This window comes from Mastigoproctus giganteus, chromosome 4 (assembly GCF_048544385.1).
Source record: "Mastigoproctus giganteus isolate SK-2022 chromosome 4, ASM4854438v1, whole genome shotgun sequence".
Classification (NCBI taxonomy): domain Eukaryota; kingdom Metazoa; phylum Arthropoda; class Arachnida; order Uropygi; family Thelyphonidae; genus Mastigoproctus; species Mastigoproctus giganteus.
In genome coordinates, this window is record NC_143578.1 from 165,431,492 (window position 1) to 165,449,463 (window position 17,972).

The 17,972-nt window shown below is 36.5% G+C and overlaps 1 protein-coding gene across 1 annotated transcript in view; it reads left to right on the forward strand.

Annotated features, from left to right (window-relative positions):
• Nucleotides 1-17,972, forward strand: part of LOC150087169 (protein white-like) — a 207,307-nt gene that overhangs the window by 53,323 nt on the left and 136,012 nt on the right. The window contains exons 4-6 of the mRNA XM_090372390.1: nt 1,542-1,643; nt 8,453-8,537; nt 16,856-16,927. Coding sequence (XP_090228516.1) covers nt 1,542-1,643; nt 8,453-8,537; nt 16,856-16,927 — 259 coding nt within the window. The remainder of the gene's footprint in view (nt 1-1,541; nt 1,644-8,452; nt 8,538-16,855; nt 16,928-17,972) is intronic.

Consider the following 17,972-nt stretch of genomic DNA (forward strand, 5'->3'; position numbering starts at 1 on the left):
ATTTTGTTAGTTATATTGTTGTCTTATCTTTTAGTAATACTGTTTTCTAACATTTCGTTACTTTAATGTTTATCATCCTTTTATGTAATCATCTTTTTGTGTGCCCCCCATATACAGTACAATACCCTTAATGGTTTGTAGCCATTAAGGGTGTTGTATATAGTAAAGAGTTCCATCTGTTTGATGTTTAATTAATATTTAGTTAATGTTAATATTTACTGCAACCTACGTTAAGAGGTTCTGTGATTTCTTTCTCTTCTGGCCCGTAACACATTGATCTGAACATTGTTTTTGACCAGAAGTGAAGCTCACTTTTTTTACCACATATAGATCACCTGCAAATTAAGTTTTTGGTTTCAAGATTAATAGATTTTACTTCATTAACTTTCTAATTATATATTATCTTACCATAGTAATTTTGAAAGTGATATGCTATTTTTTTCTCAGAGTAATACAATAATGTCTTGGTTTACGCAAAGCTGTAAGCAAACATAACACCAGTGGTGATATTACTGCTTTTTGTCTTCAGCATTGTGTAAACTAAGATATTATTGGCACCTGAATTGGTATACCCTGTATACAGAGAATGTTCCAAACATGTATCCAGTTCTGAACTGTTGTGGAGCTATGTCTGTTTGAATTTTAAAAAAAATGTCTATGGAGCTTTAAATGGCAAAAAACAATAAAAATTTAGCAGACCCATACCTAGTAAAATGTTTATTCATACTAGTTACATGTCTATGTGTTCTTATTTTGTTTACTATTTTTATTATTTTTTACCATTCAGAGCTCCACAGCTGTAAGGAGTTTGCAGGACTATTGTGTCCTTTAATGTGTTTTACTGCCAACAGAATATTTAAACTGCTTAGATAATGCAATGGTCTTAAAGCAAAGTTTGTTGTACTAAAAAGTTTGTTCTACTTACAACAGAACAAACTCTACCTTTGCGATTAATTTCTCTGGTATTGCACCATACTGAAACAGATTGCCTTGCTGAAGCTTATTTGACCATTCATTTATTCAAAGGTTTTGAGACAGTGCTATACTGACTTATTTCAGGACTTACTGGTAGCTCATCAGATAGCAGGTGTCCTCTATTAATGATATTCAGACAAAATAGGCATATAAGTTAGTGCAAATGCATTAAATGCAGTAAATTAGCTGACGTTATTATAGCGGCATTAATTTCATTACATCTCATATTGTGAATGCCTTCACAAGTTGTCTATTCAGTTACACTTTGAATAAGTAATGCCTCACCAATAGAGAAGACTATTGTTACTTGTTCTCAGTGGATACCACCACCTAGATGGCCATTTCAGGCTTTTACCCAGAATTTTTATTAAGTATCAGACAAAATACTTAAAAAACCAGTTTAAGAAATTGTTTAATATGATCTGCCATGCAGTATATTAAGTCAGGGCTTCAAAGACCACCTGATGTCTGGTGATATTATGTTACTGATGTCATTATGTAATGATATTATCTTGCTTTATATTTTTTGCTTTTTTGTTTATTTTTTTAAACTGTATTCTGTTTAGTGGTGCAGGCAAGTCAACACTATTAAATTGTCTAGCTAATCGTAACATAGGAGGATTGGATATTAGAGGAGAAGTGTTGGTCAATGGATGTCCATCTGAAGGGTAAATAATTTAGCTTTACTTTTGAATGCTGTTTAGTCCTTAATGCTTGCTTTATTGTTTGCCATACTTTAATATTGGATATTACTAACTAAACAAGTGTGCTTACCACTCAGTGACCGTACATCCGATGATAGATACATTTCGTACTAATATCATTTGTCCTATGTGTATCCTTAGTTATGTACAATTGCATGTCTTTGCTGCACTATGTACAGAAAATTAATTTATTAATTTATGAGATTAGAAACTAATGTGCCTTATAAATCAGAATGTGAAACTAAAGCAAAGGTTTTGGTTTTGCATTCAGTGTTGTTTCAAACATGTTGGTTGTTACTGTCTTATTATTATTATTATTAGCAGCCATATGGCACAAGGAAGACTGAGGCTTATGCTGTACCAACCAAAAAAAATTCCTGAGTTACCCTGAGAGAGAGAGAGAGAGAGAGAGAGAGAGAGAGAGAGAGAGAGAGAGAGAGAGGAATCACCAAGGAGGGGAAGAATGATGATATCCAGCTCAGGACCCTGGGTTTGCCAAGCCCATACTCACCAGATGTGAGCCCCTGGGGTCTTATTACTCATTCTGAGTTTTATAGTTTTAGTGGAATAGTAACTTGCAGAAATGCTTTTTTTATTGTGTGGCAGATGAGTTAAAAGAGAAAACAAAATGTCCCTGAAACTTGTAGGGTGAAAAAGAAAAGAAAAGGTGAAAAGAAAGGTGAAAATAACCCTGTCATCCATAGATGATAGGGTCATTTTTACCTTTAAGAAGATTTAAGATTTTTCATCTTTATTTTTGCCTTTTATTTGAGAAGAACCATGGTTCAGACTATTGCTACTACTGACAGGAAGAAAACAACAACTCTTAAGCAGTTAAAGAGGGAATATAACACTTTATGGCAGTGAGAAACATTGCTGCAAGCTGGAAAGATATCAAGCAATTCACTATGAAGAATGGAGAAAATTTTGCATTAGTGTCTCCATGACTATGTAGATTTCTAAAAAAATGGAAGAAAATGCCACAAAGGAAATTTTAGATATGATGAAATACCTTAACTTCAAAATGGATACTGAAGATGTAAATGAGTTCCTAGAGTCTCATAGAGATGACTTCATGACCAACAATTTGATTGAGTTGCAGACACAAATGCAAAATGAAGAAATGGTTGGTGATGAATCTTCAATATCCCTTCAAAGAGCCTGAACCTCAAAAGCTTTCAAATGGAAGCAATTCACTATATCAATTTTAAAAACTGTTTATTAAAATGGAATAACATTTGAATTTTAAATTTAGAGATGCAATGTGTTTAAACCCCTCTTTGTGGGTCTTCTTCAGTAGGTTTTAAAAATTAAGAATTTACTTTACAAAAAACTATTAATAATGTATAGCATATTATTATAATTACTGTTATAAAGAAAGAATAACTATATACAGTTATCAGTCCATGGTATACCACTAAGAATGAAGTGGACAAAGTTGAAGTCTTTGTAAGTTGTGGATTGTAATCCTGTTTGGTGGCTGTTAGTCTTCTTGTGATGCACTCTGATCCTCTAAGACATCTGACATCATTGTTAGTTGATGTACTTGTTGGTGGGCTGGCTTCCCCTGTGGACTGCTAGCTACCATTGTACTCCTCTGGTTACATCCCTTCACCTTTCCTGATCCTCTCTGTGTTTAATATATGAGTTGGAAACAAAATGGGATGCTAGCAGGTCAGCTTTATCCTTGGATGAAGTGACAACAGAACCATGTGGTTTGGACAGAGGTGGGAGCAGAGATGGGCAAAAGTTGCAGCCAATAGCTTTGGCAGGGACCAGAATGCTCGGCTACTATTAGGGAAAGAAGCAAGTTTTCTACTCTTAGCCTGTTCAAAATGTAGTTTGGACTGATTAATAACTGCTTTACAATTGTTGCGAGCTTTGGTGTAGGCAGAAAATGAAACTGAAGAATTGGAAACAAGCCAATTACGATATGCAACGTTCTTCTATTGAACAGCCTTAGCACATTTATTGGAAACCCAAGGTTTAGATAAAGGACAAGATTTTAAAGTGGATTGTGGAATAAAGGATTCTGTTCCTACAAGAATAATTTCACTGATATGATCTGAGCAAAAATTGACATCAGAAGTTTTGAAACAGTAATCCGTTTCAAAAGAAGAAAAGAAATCTTGCAGGTTATCCCATTTTGCATTCTTGTAATGCCAAACAACACGAGGTTGGGAATAGCCATGAGATAAAGGCTCCATTGGAGAAGAGACAATCACCAAGTTGTGATCTGAAGTGCCTAAAGGACCTCTCACTTCGACCGTGTACTTAGAAGTGTTGTTTGTGAAAAAGAGATCAAGCATATTGGCTATATGATTAGGATTGTCTGGTATTCTTGTAGGTAAATGAATAATCTGTGCAAGGTCATTAGTAATTGCAAAAGCCTCAGCATCTCGACCTGCTGGGTCGGTGTGACTAGAAAATGGAAGTCAGCTGGAGTTGTGAACATTAAAATCATCAAGGAAAATTACCTCACTGTTAGGAAAGTTGGACTGGAGAAAGTCAAGTTGCAAAGAGAGGAAGTCAAAAAGCTCCAAGTGATTAGTAGAGTTGGGAGAATGGTAGAGATAACAGATGAATTTTACACAATGAGGTAGAGAGATTTTAAGCTAGAGAAGATCAAAGAGAGGAGATTCCAAATTGCCAAGTCTCTGACAGGGAATATCAGAACGGACATTTGCACAAGTACCACCTTTGAGAGGAAAGGAATCATATAACGAATAATTTGGACATCTGAGATGAGCAGTGGTGGAATCAACCGATAACTGAGATTCTGTCAGAAAAAGTACATGGGGTTTGGCAGACTGCAAGTGGAAATGGACATTGTTAAAATTAGAATTGAGACCATGTATATTTGTGAAATGAATTAGGAAGTGCTTGGGAGGTTTTCGCAGATAAGCTAGATCTTTTCGCAGATAAGCTTGCTCTATTAGTTTGACAATTCATGGTGTATTCAATAGTAAGAAAAAGTGGGTGGGACATGCTGTATGAAGTAAAGAAATTTTTGGATATGGCATACACATGGTAAGAATATACCCAGATCCTTGACATAACGTGGCCTCGACAATGCTCCCCGCATACACACTACTCCGACTCCCTCCAGTCACTATCTGGCAGAGTAGAGGTAGCAAGATTATACACTAGTTGATCCGGAAGCCTCCTAAAGAGTTACCAATAGGTTCGGTCCAGTGTACTAACTAGCGGCTGGCGTGCGAACACCGTTTTAGAGCTGTACCCTCGAAATGTCAGGAATATTGGATCTCGCCACGATGTTCATCATAACCTCAAAAGTCATCAATCATACTGTATGATGGAAGAGATAGGGAAGGGTTGACCGAAACTTAGCTCTAGAGACTAAACATGGGTTCCACCACTTCAAGCCTCCAATAAGCAAAATGGTGGTATTGCACCAGTTGATGAGAGTCATCTACCACCTAGTACTGCCTGGTAACATAGAGGGGGCGGCATTCCTCCATGTGGTGTGGGCACCACACCTTGACCCCTGCTTACGTTGGTTCACACACCTGGGTGGTCACCCACCATGTACTTGCTCATGGAGGTTATACCCAGGATTGCACCTCCGTAGCCAGGTGAGAAGGAGCAGCAGTGCGTAACACATGCTTCTTGATTAGACCGGGGTTCGATCCCATCACCACCAAATACAGAGGATGCGGAAAGGTCAGGGAATGACCACCACATATTAACGGAGCAATATGGGAGTTGCTAATTAGCAACACACTTAGTTGCTAATGCTCCTAAAAACCAAATAACAAACAACATACCCAGGATTACTAACAGTCCCACCATCATGAAGGTGCAAGCAGAGGATTTGGCTGTCACAGACCGTCCAGACTTCGCCGAAATCGGGTCCACTTGACTTGAGTGTCACCCGAATATCAGTTCCATAAGCGTTTTAGACTCCCAGGTAGCAAGTGCAGCTTGTCTGGCCTATCTGAGAGAATGTCTGTGACAACCTCAAGGACTTATACTGAATTTCAAATTTTAAAGGTATTTGAATTAACAGGATTCTACCATTCCACCATGTGCTTGGTAAGCACATATATAAATTCTGTATTTGCCAACTTCTCTGATATTTTCTAAAAATATATGGAAAATGCCTTTAAAGTTTTATTTGAAATAAATCTTTTTATTTTTATGAATTTCACTCTTGAAGGATGGATACCTCTTGTTTTGCCAGTTATTCTTTGATGAGAAGTAGCTGACATACTTAGGCATTATTGTTATGGAGAACTCAGTTCTTTGCTCACCACAGATACAGACATTTTCATTTGTCTGTCTCACAAAGCCATATTGATGTAAGTTGATGTAAGCAGGTTATTGATGTAAGTTGTCTTCCCCCTTGAACTTGTAGTTCATTGCTGAAAGTTGGATGGAATCATCCACATCTCATACATGTCTTCCTTGAAGCACTTGTGTCATTTGTATGCTTGCATCTGCTAAGTGGTTTCATTACTGTAAGCATGTTAAGAGTCTCAGTAAATATACTGTCAAGTTAATGGAAAAAACTTAATATTTATACATAGCTCAAGCTGAGCCATCTTCACAGTGACTAATTTTCAAAACTGTAATATGATAGTGTACATTGAATGTGTTCAAATTACTAACATCTTGTATCTGTTTGGTGAGCAAAACTGATATCAGATTTGTAGTATATGAGTCTCTGTGTCTCAATATCATCACCCACACACAACACACACAAATGCAATGTTGAAGAGTAGTGTTAAGTGTTCCATTTATTTTTGACTCAGTTAGATTATGCATAAATAAAAATAGTGTATTTTAGTTTTAAAATATAGAAAAATGGATCTTTGCTATGAACAGACTTTTAGCACACATCCTGAAAAAAAAAAGAAGCAAAGAAAGTTTTTGTTTTCATATACTGTTTATGTGCCTCAGTGTGGTGAGTACGGGCTTGGCAAACCCAGGGTCCTGAGCTGGATATCATCATTTTTCTCTTTCTTGCCTTCTTGGTAATTCTCTTCTACTTCTCTCTCTCTCACACTCAACCACACACACACACACACACACACACACACACACACACACACACACACACACACACACACACACACACACACACACACACACACACACACGGTAACGTGGATTTTTTTTTGGCTGGTGCAGTATAAGCCTCATGCTTCCTTGCACCATATGGCTAATAATAATAATATATTAGGTTTAGCTTTTAATATCTTTTAATTTTAAAGTTTGTTTTTGTATTATTCACTTTGGAATTTCTACATATTACGTATTTTTTTCAGGGTTTTTGTTTCTAATGGAAAAGGTCCCAGGATGCAAAAACATTTGATAGTAAATACTATGTAACTGAACAAAAAAAATTAAAGCAATTTTAAATATATAAATGAGGCAAATAATGTTAAAATTGGTATATTGCATTTTATAATAACATAATTTATACATGGTGCCATATATAAAACTATATATAACCTGCATTAATTAATTAATTTACTATTATTCATTTCATTATTAGTTTGGTTCTGGATTCAGATTTCTGAAAGTTAGCATGTTGCCTTATTATGAAATTCTGATTAATCTGATTCACTGGCCTAATATAACAGAATAAATTACAGTACTATTATTTCATATAAGTTATAATTAGGGTTAAATTCAAGAATTAAGTAATATGAGTTATATCAAATTTATACAATTAGTTTGTGAGAAGTAGTTGTTTGAAGAGAACTTTGTGAGAAGTTTGTTGAAATTTCATGAATTCAAATTATAAGGTATGATTTCATGGAGAAAGGTGTTGGTTAAATCTTTATACAATTTTTGCAGCACAGCTAACATAACAGCTATGTTCCATGTTGACCACCTAGCTTCAGAGAGTTCAGTATTGCATTCCCACTCAAAATTTTCTTAATTCTTTCTTCTAAATACTCTCTTAATAAGACAGGCATTTTACCTTTTCTTGCATGCACCACTGTTCAACACTTTGTCACTAACAAACAAGAGAGCCAGTCACATTGCTTCAGTAATGACATCACCGTAATTAGTAATAGAATATTCATCTTCTAGGTGGCAGTAGAATGGCAGTAGAAGTCATACTCAGATCGACCAGTGAAACTTTCCTTTTCAGAACTGAAGTTTTCACTTAAGGGGAGGAAATATGATGACATCATGGTTCAAGAACAATTTCAGACCAAACTTGCGAATTGAAAACCCAGGATTCTACAGTTGCTTCCAACAATACAAAATTGCTCAACCTATCAAGGCTACTAAATACAGTAAGTCCAAAGAAAAACATATAGTCCAGAAACATTTTTAACACATCATGTTTCTCATATATTAGTAATGCTCATATGAATTTTCAAGCACATATTTACATTTTATAGTTGGGTCAGTTTCAGTGATGAGCATTTAGAGTAGAAACATATTGAGGTGGCAAGTGACACCAGTTTGGCAAAAGTTTTTTCCTTTTGGACATGCAAATTGCCATGACATTTGTTTTTTTAAATTTAAAGTATTGTATACTGAGGTGGAGGTAGTTTGAGGATTTGCATGTCTGTTAACTGCCTAGTGATTAGACAATTGCCAGGCATTATGGTTTGATTACCACATTTCTTAATTTCTCTTTTGATGTAATACTTTCAGCTGGTTAAAACATTGACTATTATCCACATTTAAAAAAAAAATCATGCAGAAGTTAAAATTCTGAATCCTGTTAACCAACTGTCTCAACCATTGTAATATAGTTAACTTACTGTTCCATTTTCCTTTCATAGTTGCATGAAAAATGTTGCTGCATATGTACAACAAGAGGATGTTTTCATTCCCAGCATTACAGTGAAGGAGCATCTCTTGTTTCATGTATGTGAAAGTGTTTTGAAATTATACTAATATTATTCAGTGAACCACTGAACTGTCATTTTTCTAAAGTGAATTTGATTTTCTCCTTAAATATCTTTCTTTGAAAATTACTGAATGTAAACATTAAACACCCTAGGTGCCACCTTTATTTATAATAATTTTATTATTTGTAAACTGTTTAAAGCAAACTGTGCCTGATTGTCTTAACTAATAATCAGGTAGAATTTATTTGGGAGTATTGCACTTTATTTCCCCAATTTACACTTTCACATAGTCTCCACTAAAAAGATGTATTTATCTATTTATTAAAGTTGTATGTATTTAGGAAGTGAAAATTGTACAGCAGTCTTTCACATGGAATAGTATCAAACGCTTTTCTGATATTTAAGTACAACCTAAGTGAAAGTTACTTTTCACTTAGATTATACTTAGGTTTGTGTAATCCAAGATTTTACTTGGTTACTATATAATAGTATCCAGTTGGACACACAAGACTGCCCCTTAACAGATCCATGCTGTATTTTCTTGAAGTTATTAAAACTACCCATCTCTGCAACACCAGATGGAAATTTGCACATTTCTGCACATCTGTTCTACAACCATCCTCCCTCAATTTCAATTTGTCCTCTTATGTCCCTGTATTGTACTCTTTATCGTTGCCTCAACAATTTTCCCTACCACTGAAGTCAGACTGACTAGTCTATAGTTATCCACTTCACTCTTAGAACTGTCTCTATGTATTGGTGATACTTAGTTCTCCAATCTAGAGGAATCACTCCCAAGTCCAACATTGCACTCACAATTAATATTCATCACGAGATTACATTTAACCATTATTGATTAATATTAATAATGATTATTCAATGCACTCTGATGAGGTTTCCTTCAAAATTAATAGGTATTTGTTATCAACTCTGGCAACTTTATTTGCCTTTAGGCTCAAAAGTTTTTTAATAAAAATCATCTGTAATTTCACAGTGTTCATCCTCAGCTGTCAGCCTCGTCTTACTGTGAAGGTCTTTTGTCTGTAAAAATCAATACAAAGTATTTGTTCAATTCATCATCAACATTAGCTGAGTCAGGTAAGACTTTTCTATACTTATTAGAGAATATTCTCACCTAATTGATTTTCTGCATTGCATTCACATACTGGAAAAACTTGTCCCAGTTCTTTGCTCTTTTAGACAGCCCTTGCCAACTTTGCCATTTCTGTGGTACTATTATTTCCCAGAGATTGACTGGAATTTGTGGGCTGGTCATTCACGCACTAGCAAGGCTTTTGTGGATTTATTGGATGATTGTTTTCTACAGCAGCATGTTCGGGAGGCAACTACAGGGAGTAATACTCTTGATCTGATTATCAGTAGTGATTCTTCATGCATTAAGAATCTGCAGATAAAGGAATCACTAGGTAGCAGTGATCACAGTGTGCTGAAGTGGGTTTTACTAAAAGATTTACTAACTACCGTCAGGGGTAAAGGGAAGGGTTTTTGCTTTCATAAAGGTGAGTACGGTGGTCTGAGGCAGTATTTAAATTCTATACGGTGAGACCAACTGATGATGTTGCCAACAGCAAATTCAAAATGGGAAACATTCAAAGAATTGATCTTGGAAGCTACTAGGCTTTTCATACCAACTAAGAAATATTCTTCAAGATTAAGGCCTAAATGGGTATCAGATGAACTAATTAGAGGTGTGGCAGAGAAAAAAATACATGGGATACATATAAATTAACAGGTGACACAGCAGAATATGATTGATATAAACTAGTCTGTATCCAAGTCACAAAGGAGGTTAGGCAGGCAAAGGCAGATTATGAGAAATCTTTGGCAAAGGATGCAAAGAAAAACAGCAAAGAGTTCTTTACTTATGTAAACTCTAGAAGGAAGGAGATGAATCAGATTGGTACACTTGATATCGATGGTTTAACTGTTGATGATCCTGTTCAGGTAGCTAACAAACTAAATGAATATTTTGCATCTACATTCACACATGAGGAGTTATTCAGGGAGTGGAATGCCAGAGGTGTATTAAACTCTGGCAGTAAGCTAGATAATCTTGTAATAACTGAGAGTAAAGTGGAAGAGAAATTGTTGAAGATATAAACATAAAAAAGGCACCTGGGGTGGATGGAATCTATCCAGTTATATTAAAGGAGGCAGCAAAGGAAGTAAGCAAACCCTTAGCCATAATTATGAGACCTTCCTTGGACTCAGGGGGATACCCATGGACTGGATATGTGCATATGTGACTCCAATCCACAAAGGAGGATCAAGGGGAGACAGGTAATTACAGACTTGTTAGTTTAACTTCTGTTCCAGGGAAATTAATGGAGTAACTGGTTAAAGAAGCTTTGTAGGATCATCTAGACATGACTTCAGTTATAGCTCGGACATAGCATGGGTTTGTTAAGGGGAAGCCTTGTCTGACCAATTTGATTGGATACTATGATGTAGTCACAAAGGAACTGGATGCAAAGAATAATTATGATATCATATAGTTGGATCTTAGAAAGGTTTTTGATATGGTTGCACATGGAAGACTACTGCACAAATTGGAGCAGCGTGGCATTGGAAGCAAATTGCTGCTATGGATAAAGGGATGGTTGAGTGAGAGAAGACAGAGAGTGGTAATCAATGGACAGTGCTCTTCGTGGACTAATGTTATTAGTGGAGTTCCGTGTTGGGTCCACTGTTGTTTTCTGTATTCATCAATGATATTGATGGTGGTATATCAGGCTTAATGTCCAAATTTGCAGACGATACAAAGGTCGGCAGGGTTATTAATGACACTAATCATTCTTCTCTTTCTTGGTGATTCCTTTCTGCTTCTATTCTCTCTCTCGCTCTCTCTCTCTCTCTCTCTCTCTCTCTCTCTCTCTCTCTCTCTTCTCTCTCTCTCTCTCTCTCTCTCTCTCTCTCAGGCTGTCTTTCATCACATGGCTATTAATAACAATAATAATAACGACTGTACGCTGCTGCAACAGGATCTAGAAAAGTTGAGCAGATAGTCTGAGAGGTGGCAACTGAAGTTTAACATTGACAAATGTAAAGTACTGCATATGGGAAGCAGTAACACCAGAGTAATGTATCAACTGTGTGGTACTACACTGACAGTTATAGAGAGTGAAAAGAACCTGGGGGTAATTGTGTGGGCAGATATGAAGTTTTCTGAACAGTGCAGATGGTCTGCAAGAGTAGCTCATAGTGTCTTGCCAATGATATATAGGAATTTTTCTAGCAGGAATAAGGAGGTGATTATCCCCTTGTATAAGGCAATGGTCAGGCCACACCTTGAGTACTGCATACAGTTCTGGAGGCCTCATTTTATGAAGGATGTAGAGCTGCTGGAACAAGTACAAAGAAAGGCAACGAGATTGGTGAGTGGAACTGAGGGTTGCTTTACCAAGAAAGGCTTAAGTTCTGCAATTTGCAGCTTCTGGAGACTAGGCACCTGTGAGGTGATTTAATTGAGGTATATAAGGCCTTGAATGAACTGAGCAAGCTCAATGCTGATAGGATCCTTCCTCTTGCTCAGATCACTCACCTGAAGGGACATAAATTGAAATTGAGGAAAGACACGATAGGAGGGAGTATATGATGAGAGCCCTGTCGATCAATACGGCCCTGGAAAGATTGTGCAAGGCTCAAGGGGTAGAATTTTTTTCAGCCTGGTCTGTACTTGTTAACAGCAGAGACTGCTTCTACAGGGATGGGATACACTTAAATAGAAAGGGTGCAAGAATGTTTGCTGATGCTATCGAGGCAGTGTTAGGTGGGTCGGAAAACTGCTAGATTGAGGGGATACAAGGACCAATAGATTAACAGTAGCCACTGGAAGAGGAGAAAGTGATTCTTGCACTGCTTCTATTGGAATGAGCAGCAGCCTGGAAAATAAGATGCAGGATATTTCAGAGACTGCTGGGAATCATTGGGGTACAAGTAAACACATGGGTTGTGTTAGGGTGGCTAAGAGGAAGAGCAGGTGCATGTATACTTGAGTGTACACCAATGCTAGGAGTTTAGTAAATAAATTTGATGAATTTGAGGTATTGCTCAAAACATCAAAGGCAGATATTATTGGGATTTCAGAGACGTGGTGTCACACAGAAATAAGGAATGCAGAACTGGAATTTGGGGAGTACAATGTCTACAGAAAGGATAGACAGGATAGGAAGGGAGGAGGGGTTATGCTATTAGTTAAGAAACACATAAAATCGAAGGAAGTGAAGCCAGTCGACATCGCTGGACAGTGCAGTGTCGAGTCAGTTTGGTGTGGCATAAGCATTGGGAGATCAAAATTGAGAGTAGGAGTGTGCTATAGGCTTAATGACTCTGATGAGTATAATAAGAAACTGTACAGAGAAATAGAGTGGGACAGTAAATCAGAGAGTATTATAATGGGGGATTTTAATTTCCCAGATATTGACTGGAATTTGGGGGCTGGTCACTCACACACTAGCAAGGCTTTTGTGGATTTATTGGATGATTGATTTCTACATCAGCATGTTCGGGAGGCAACTAGAGGGAGGAATGCTCTTGATTTGATTATCAGTAGTGATTCTTCATGCATTAAGAATCTGCAGATAAATGAACCACTAGGTGGCAGTGATCACAGTGTTCTGAAGTGGGAGTTACTCAAAGAGGTAACTACCATTAGGAGTAAAGGGAAGGGGTATTGCTTTCGTAAAGGCGACTACGATGGACTGAGACTGTATTTAAATTCTGTACAGTGGGATCAACTGATGATGTTACCAACAGCAAATTCAAAATGGGAAGCATTCAAAGAACTTATCTTGGAAGCTACTAGGCTTTACATATCAACTAAGAAATATTGTTCAAGGTTTAGGCCTAAATGGATGTCAGATGAACTAATGAGGCATATGGCAGAGAAGAAAAATGCATGGGATACATACAAATTAATACGTGACACAGAAGCCTATGATAGATACAAGTTGATCTGTAACCAAGTTACAAAGGAGGTTAGGCAGGCGAAGGCAGATTACGAGAAATCCTTGTCAAGGGATGCGAAGAAAAACAGCGAAGAGTTCTTTACTTATGTAAACTCTAGAAGGAAGGGGATGAATCAGATTGGTCCACTTGATATCGATGGGTCAACTGTTGATGATCCTGCTCAGGTAGCTAACAAACTAAATGAATATTTTGCATCGACATTCACACATGAGTAGTTATTCAGCAAGGGGAATGCCAGAGGTGTATACAACTCTGGCAGTAAGCTAGAGAATCTTGTAATAACTGAGGGTAAAGTGGAGGAGAAATTGTTGAAGATAAACACAAGAAAGGCACCTGGGGTGAATGGGATCTATCCAGTTATATTAAAGGAGGCAGCAAAGGAAGTAAGCAAACCCTTAGCCATAATTATGAGAGCTTCCTTGGACTCAGGGGAGGTACCCATGGACTGGAGATGTGCAAATGTGACCCCAATTCACAAAGGAGGATCAAAGGCTGACACAAGTAATTATAGACGTGTGAGTTTAACTTCTGTTCCCGGAAAACTAATGGAGGCACTGGTTAAAGAAGCACTGCAGGATCATCTAGACAAGACTTCAGTTATAGCTCGGACACAGCATGGTTTTGTTAAGGGGAAGTCTTGCCTGACCAATTTGATTGGAATGATGCAGTCACAAAAGAACTGGATGCACGGAATAACTTTGATATTATATACTTGGATCTTAGAAAGGCTTTTGATACGGTTGCACATGGAAGACAGCTGCACAAGTTGGAGCAGTGTGGCGTTGGAGGCAAATTGCTGCTATGGATAAAGGGGTGTTTGAGGTGGAGAAGACAGAGAGTGGTAATCAATGGACACTGCTCATCGTGGACTAATATTATTAGTGGAGTCCCTCAGGGTTCAGTATTGTGTCCTTTATTGTTTTCTGTATTTATAAATGATATTGATGATGGTATATCAAGCTTAATGTCCCAGTTTGCAGACGATACGAAGGTTGGCAGGGTTGTCAAGGACACTACTGACGGTATGCTGCTGCTGCAACAGGATCTGGAAAGGTTGAGCAGATGTGCTGAGAGGTGGCAAATGAAGTTTAACATTGACAAATGTAAAGTACTACATATGGGAAACAGCAACCCCAGAGCAACGTATCGACTCTGTGGTACTACACTGACAGTGGTAGAGACTGAAAGGGACCTGGGGGTGGTTGTGCAGGCAGATATGAAGTTCTCTGAGCAGTGCAGACAGGCTGCAAGAGTAGCTCATGGTGTATTGTCAATGATATATAGGAATTTTTCTAGCAGGGATAAGGAGGTGATTATTCCCTTGTATAAGGCAATGGTCAGGCCACACCTAGAGTACTGGATACAGGCCTGGAGGCCTCATTTCAAGAAGGATGTAGAGCTGCTGGAACGAGTACAGAGAAGGGCAACAACATTAGTGAATGGAATAAAGGGGTGCTCTTATGAAGAAAGGCTTAAGTTTTGCAAATTACAGTGTCTGGAACTAGGCATCAGCGAGGTGATCTGATAGAGGTGTACAAAGCCTTGAATGGTTTGAGCATGCTCAATGCTGATGGTATTCTTCCTCTTGCTCAGAATAATCACCTAAGAGGGCATAAATTCAAATTGAGGAAAGACAGACGTAGGATAGATGTGCGGAAATTTGCCTTTAGCCAGCGGGTGGTTGGTAGGTGGAACAGACTTCCATCCCTTGTCGTGGAAGTTGGTAGCCTAAATAAGTTTAAGGCTCAGCTGGACAGGTATTTCGAACGAACAGAGGGGTGAAGTGGAAGTGGTTATTTTTTATTTATTTATTTTACTTTATTTTTTTTTTGGCTGATGCTGCATAAGCTTGCTTTCTTGCATCAAATGCTAATGCTAAAGACAATGGTTTTTTTTTTATGTGAACCCCAAACACGAGAAGTATTAGAACCTATAGTACTTAGTACCGTGCTTGGGTTGGAGGTTGAGAAGACGAAAGAAGATATTTGTTGACATTGGACTTGAACTTCTGTAGATTGTTGTTATTTGTTATTTGGTTTTTAGGAGCATTAGCAACTAAGGCCATATTGCTCCAGGATATGCGGTGGTCATTCCGTGACCTTTCCGCATCCTCCGTATTTGGTGGTGACGGGCTCAAACCCCGATCTAATCAAGAAGCGTGTGCTATGCACTGCTGCTCCTTCCCACCTGACTACAGAGGCACCATGTAGATTGTAATTTTCAGGAAATACGTATGAAGGAAGGTTGTTCCAGAAAACAGCAGTTGATTGAATAAATGAGGAAGATGAAAAGTTGGTTCTATGGGTTTGAAATTGGACAGTAAATGGATGTTGGCTGGTGGCGGCCCATGTTCGGACTGTTTTGAAAGAAAGAGTGGGAATTATAGAAGGCAATTCAGAAGAATAGTGCCCATGGAAGTATCTGTAGAAGAGGCATGCAGCAGAAACAGTACGTCTATGAGAAAGCGAGTGGAGAGACTCTGTTAGAGATGAATCATTAATTAACCTAACTGTCCTCTTCTGAATGGAATCAAGAAGCTGGACATAAATTCAAATTGAGGAAAGACAATTGTAGAACAGATGTGCGGAAATTTACCTTTAACCAGTGGGTGCTTGAGAGTTGGAACAAACTTCCATCTATTGTATAGTATTCAGAAACTTAAGTAAGTTCAAGGCAGAACTATCCAAAAATTTAGATTGAGTGGATGGGTGAAATGGGAAGGGTGTGTTTTTTTTTTTTTTTTTTTTTTTGGCTGATGCTATATAACTTACTTTCTTGCATTATATGCCCTACTAATGCTAACTTTCATCTCTCGTTGTGGAAGTTGATGGCTTATGAAAGAACAGGGAACTGTTGGAGTGAATGGATAAGTGAAATAGAAAATGTTTTTTTGTTTTGGGTTTTTTTTTGCTGATGCTCTATAAGCTTTGTTTCTTGCATCATTTACCACTGTTAATGATAATTAGCTGTGCTGTATATTGCTATATTACAATTTTGACTTATACAGAATCATTTGACTAGATTGTATTTCAAGTTTTTCCTAAGCCATTCATTGGAAAAGCTGAGTGATAATGTTTCTTGAAAAAGAAAGGCATTGTAATAATCCAATAGTAGATTAACTGAGATTTTAAATAATATGAATAGGAAGTGGTATTAGTATACTCACAGCATGTTTTAAATTTTCGATAGCATATCAAAGCTTAAAAGTGATTATTTTATAAACTAAGTTACATATATTAACATATTTTTGCATTTGTTTCTAAATGAAGTTTCTAAATTAAGTTTCTAATTTGTTTCTAAATTAAGTTTCTAAATTCAAAATTTCTAAAATTTGTTTCTAATTAGGCCAGATTAAGAATGGATCGTCACATCTCTTATTATCAGCAAAAACAACGCATAGATGATCTTCTTCAGGAAGTATGAGTTTTTTCCATGTCTAGAAGTCCATTGTAATTGTTTTGAATATCACAATTGCATTTACTTTTAAATAATTATTTATTTTGTGAAATTGCTTACTTACATTTATTTGTAATATAAGTTGAAATTATTATTAAAAAACATATATCAGACATATTTATTTTACTTTATAAGAATGGAGTACATAAAATTAAATTATTACTTCAAAATATCCATCCCATGTTATGGTTGCTTGTATTTTGATCAGTAGTTCTTAACATTTTTGAGCTAGTATCTCCCACTCCTCTAAGTATTATTTTTAATGTCCTCCCCCCATCATGGATCAAGATCATTTTTCTAATGTAAAACTAGTTGAAATATTTATTATGTATACAAATGTATGAGTATTTTTTTGATAATGTATCCTTGAATTTCTAAAGTTTGCTGCCAAAATAAAACAAATTAAGAACTATTTGGTATATTGTATTTAACCAATTTCCAGTACAGTGATTTAATGACTATTAACAGATTTTATCTAATTATTCTTCTGTAGTCATGTTTATGTCATATCTATAGAAGTCATTAGTAGATAAGGAAATATAAAAATTGTATTTATAATATAATATATAATAGAAATATACATAAATGAAATAAATTTTATATAATATAATTATATTTAAAAAAATAAGAAAAGAAAAAAGAAATTCTAATGATATTCTCAAGTCTGATGTGACTCAGCTAGTTTACAAATGTTGGGTTTTGCAGTAATAGCTCTCAGACAAACCACACATCTGCACAAATTTCTTAGGCACATTATAGCCACAGCAGCTTATGCACCATTAAACCCCCATAACACACACATGCACAAATTTCTAAAATGCCCCTGCGGAATTTGTGGAAACTACTGGTTTAGGGTACATAATAATAACATAATTTTTTTTTATTTTTAGACTGATAGAAAAGCAACTTTAATTATAGTAAATGAGTGTTACAAAATTTTATTTAAATTTCAAAAAAGTGTTTAGAAAAATATTAATTAAATGATTTGTTAATTAAAACAATGACT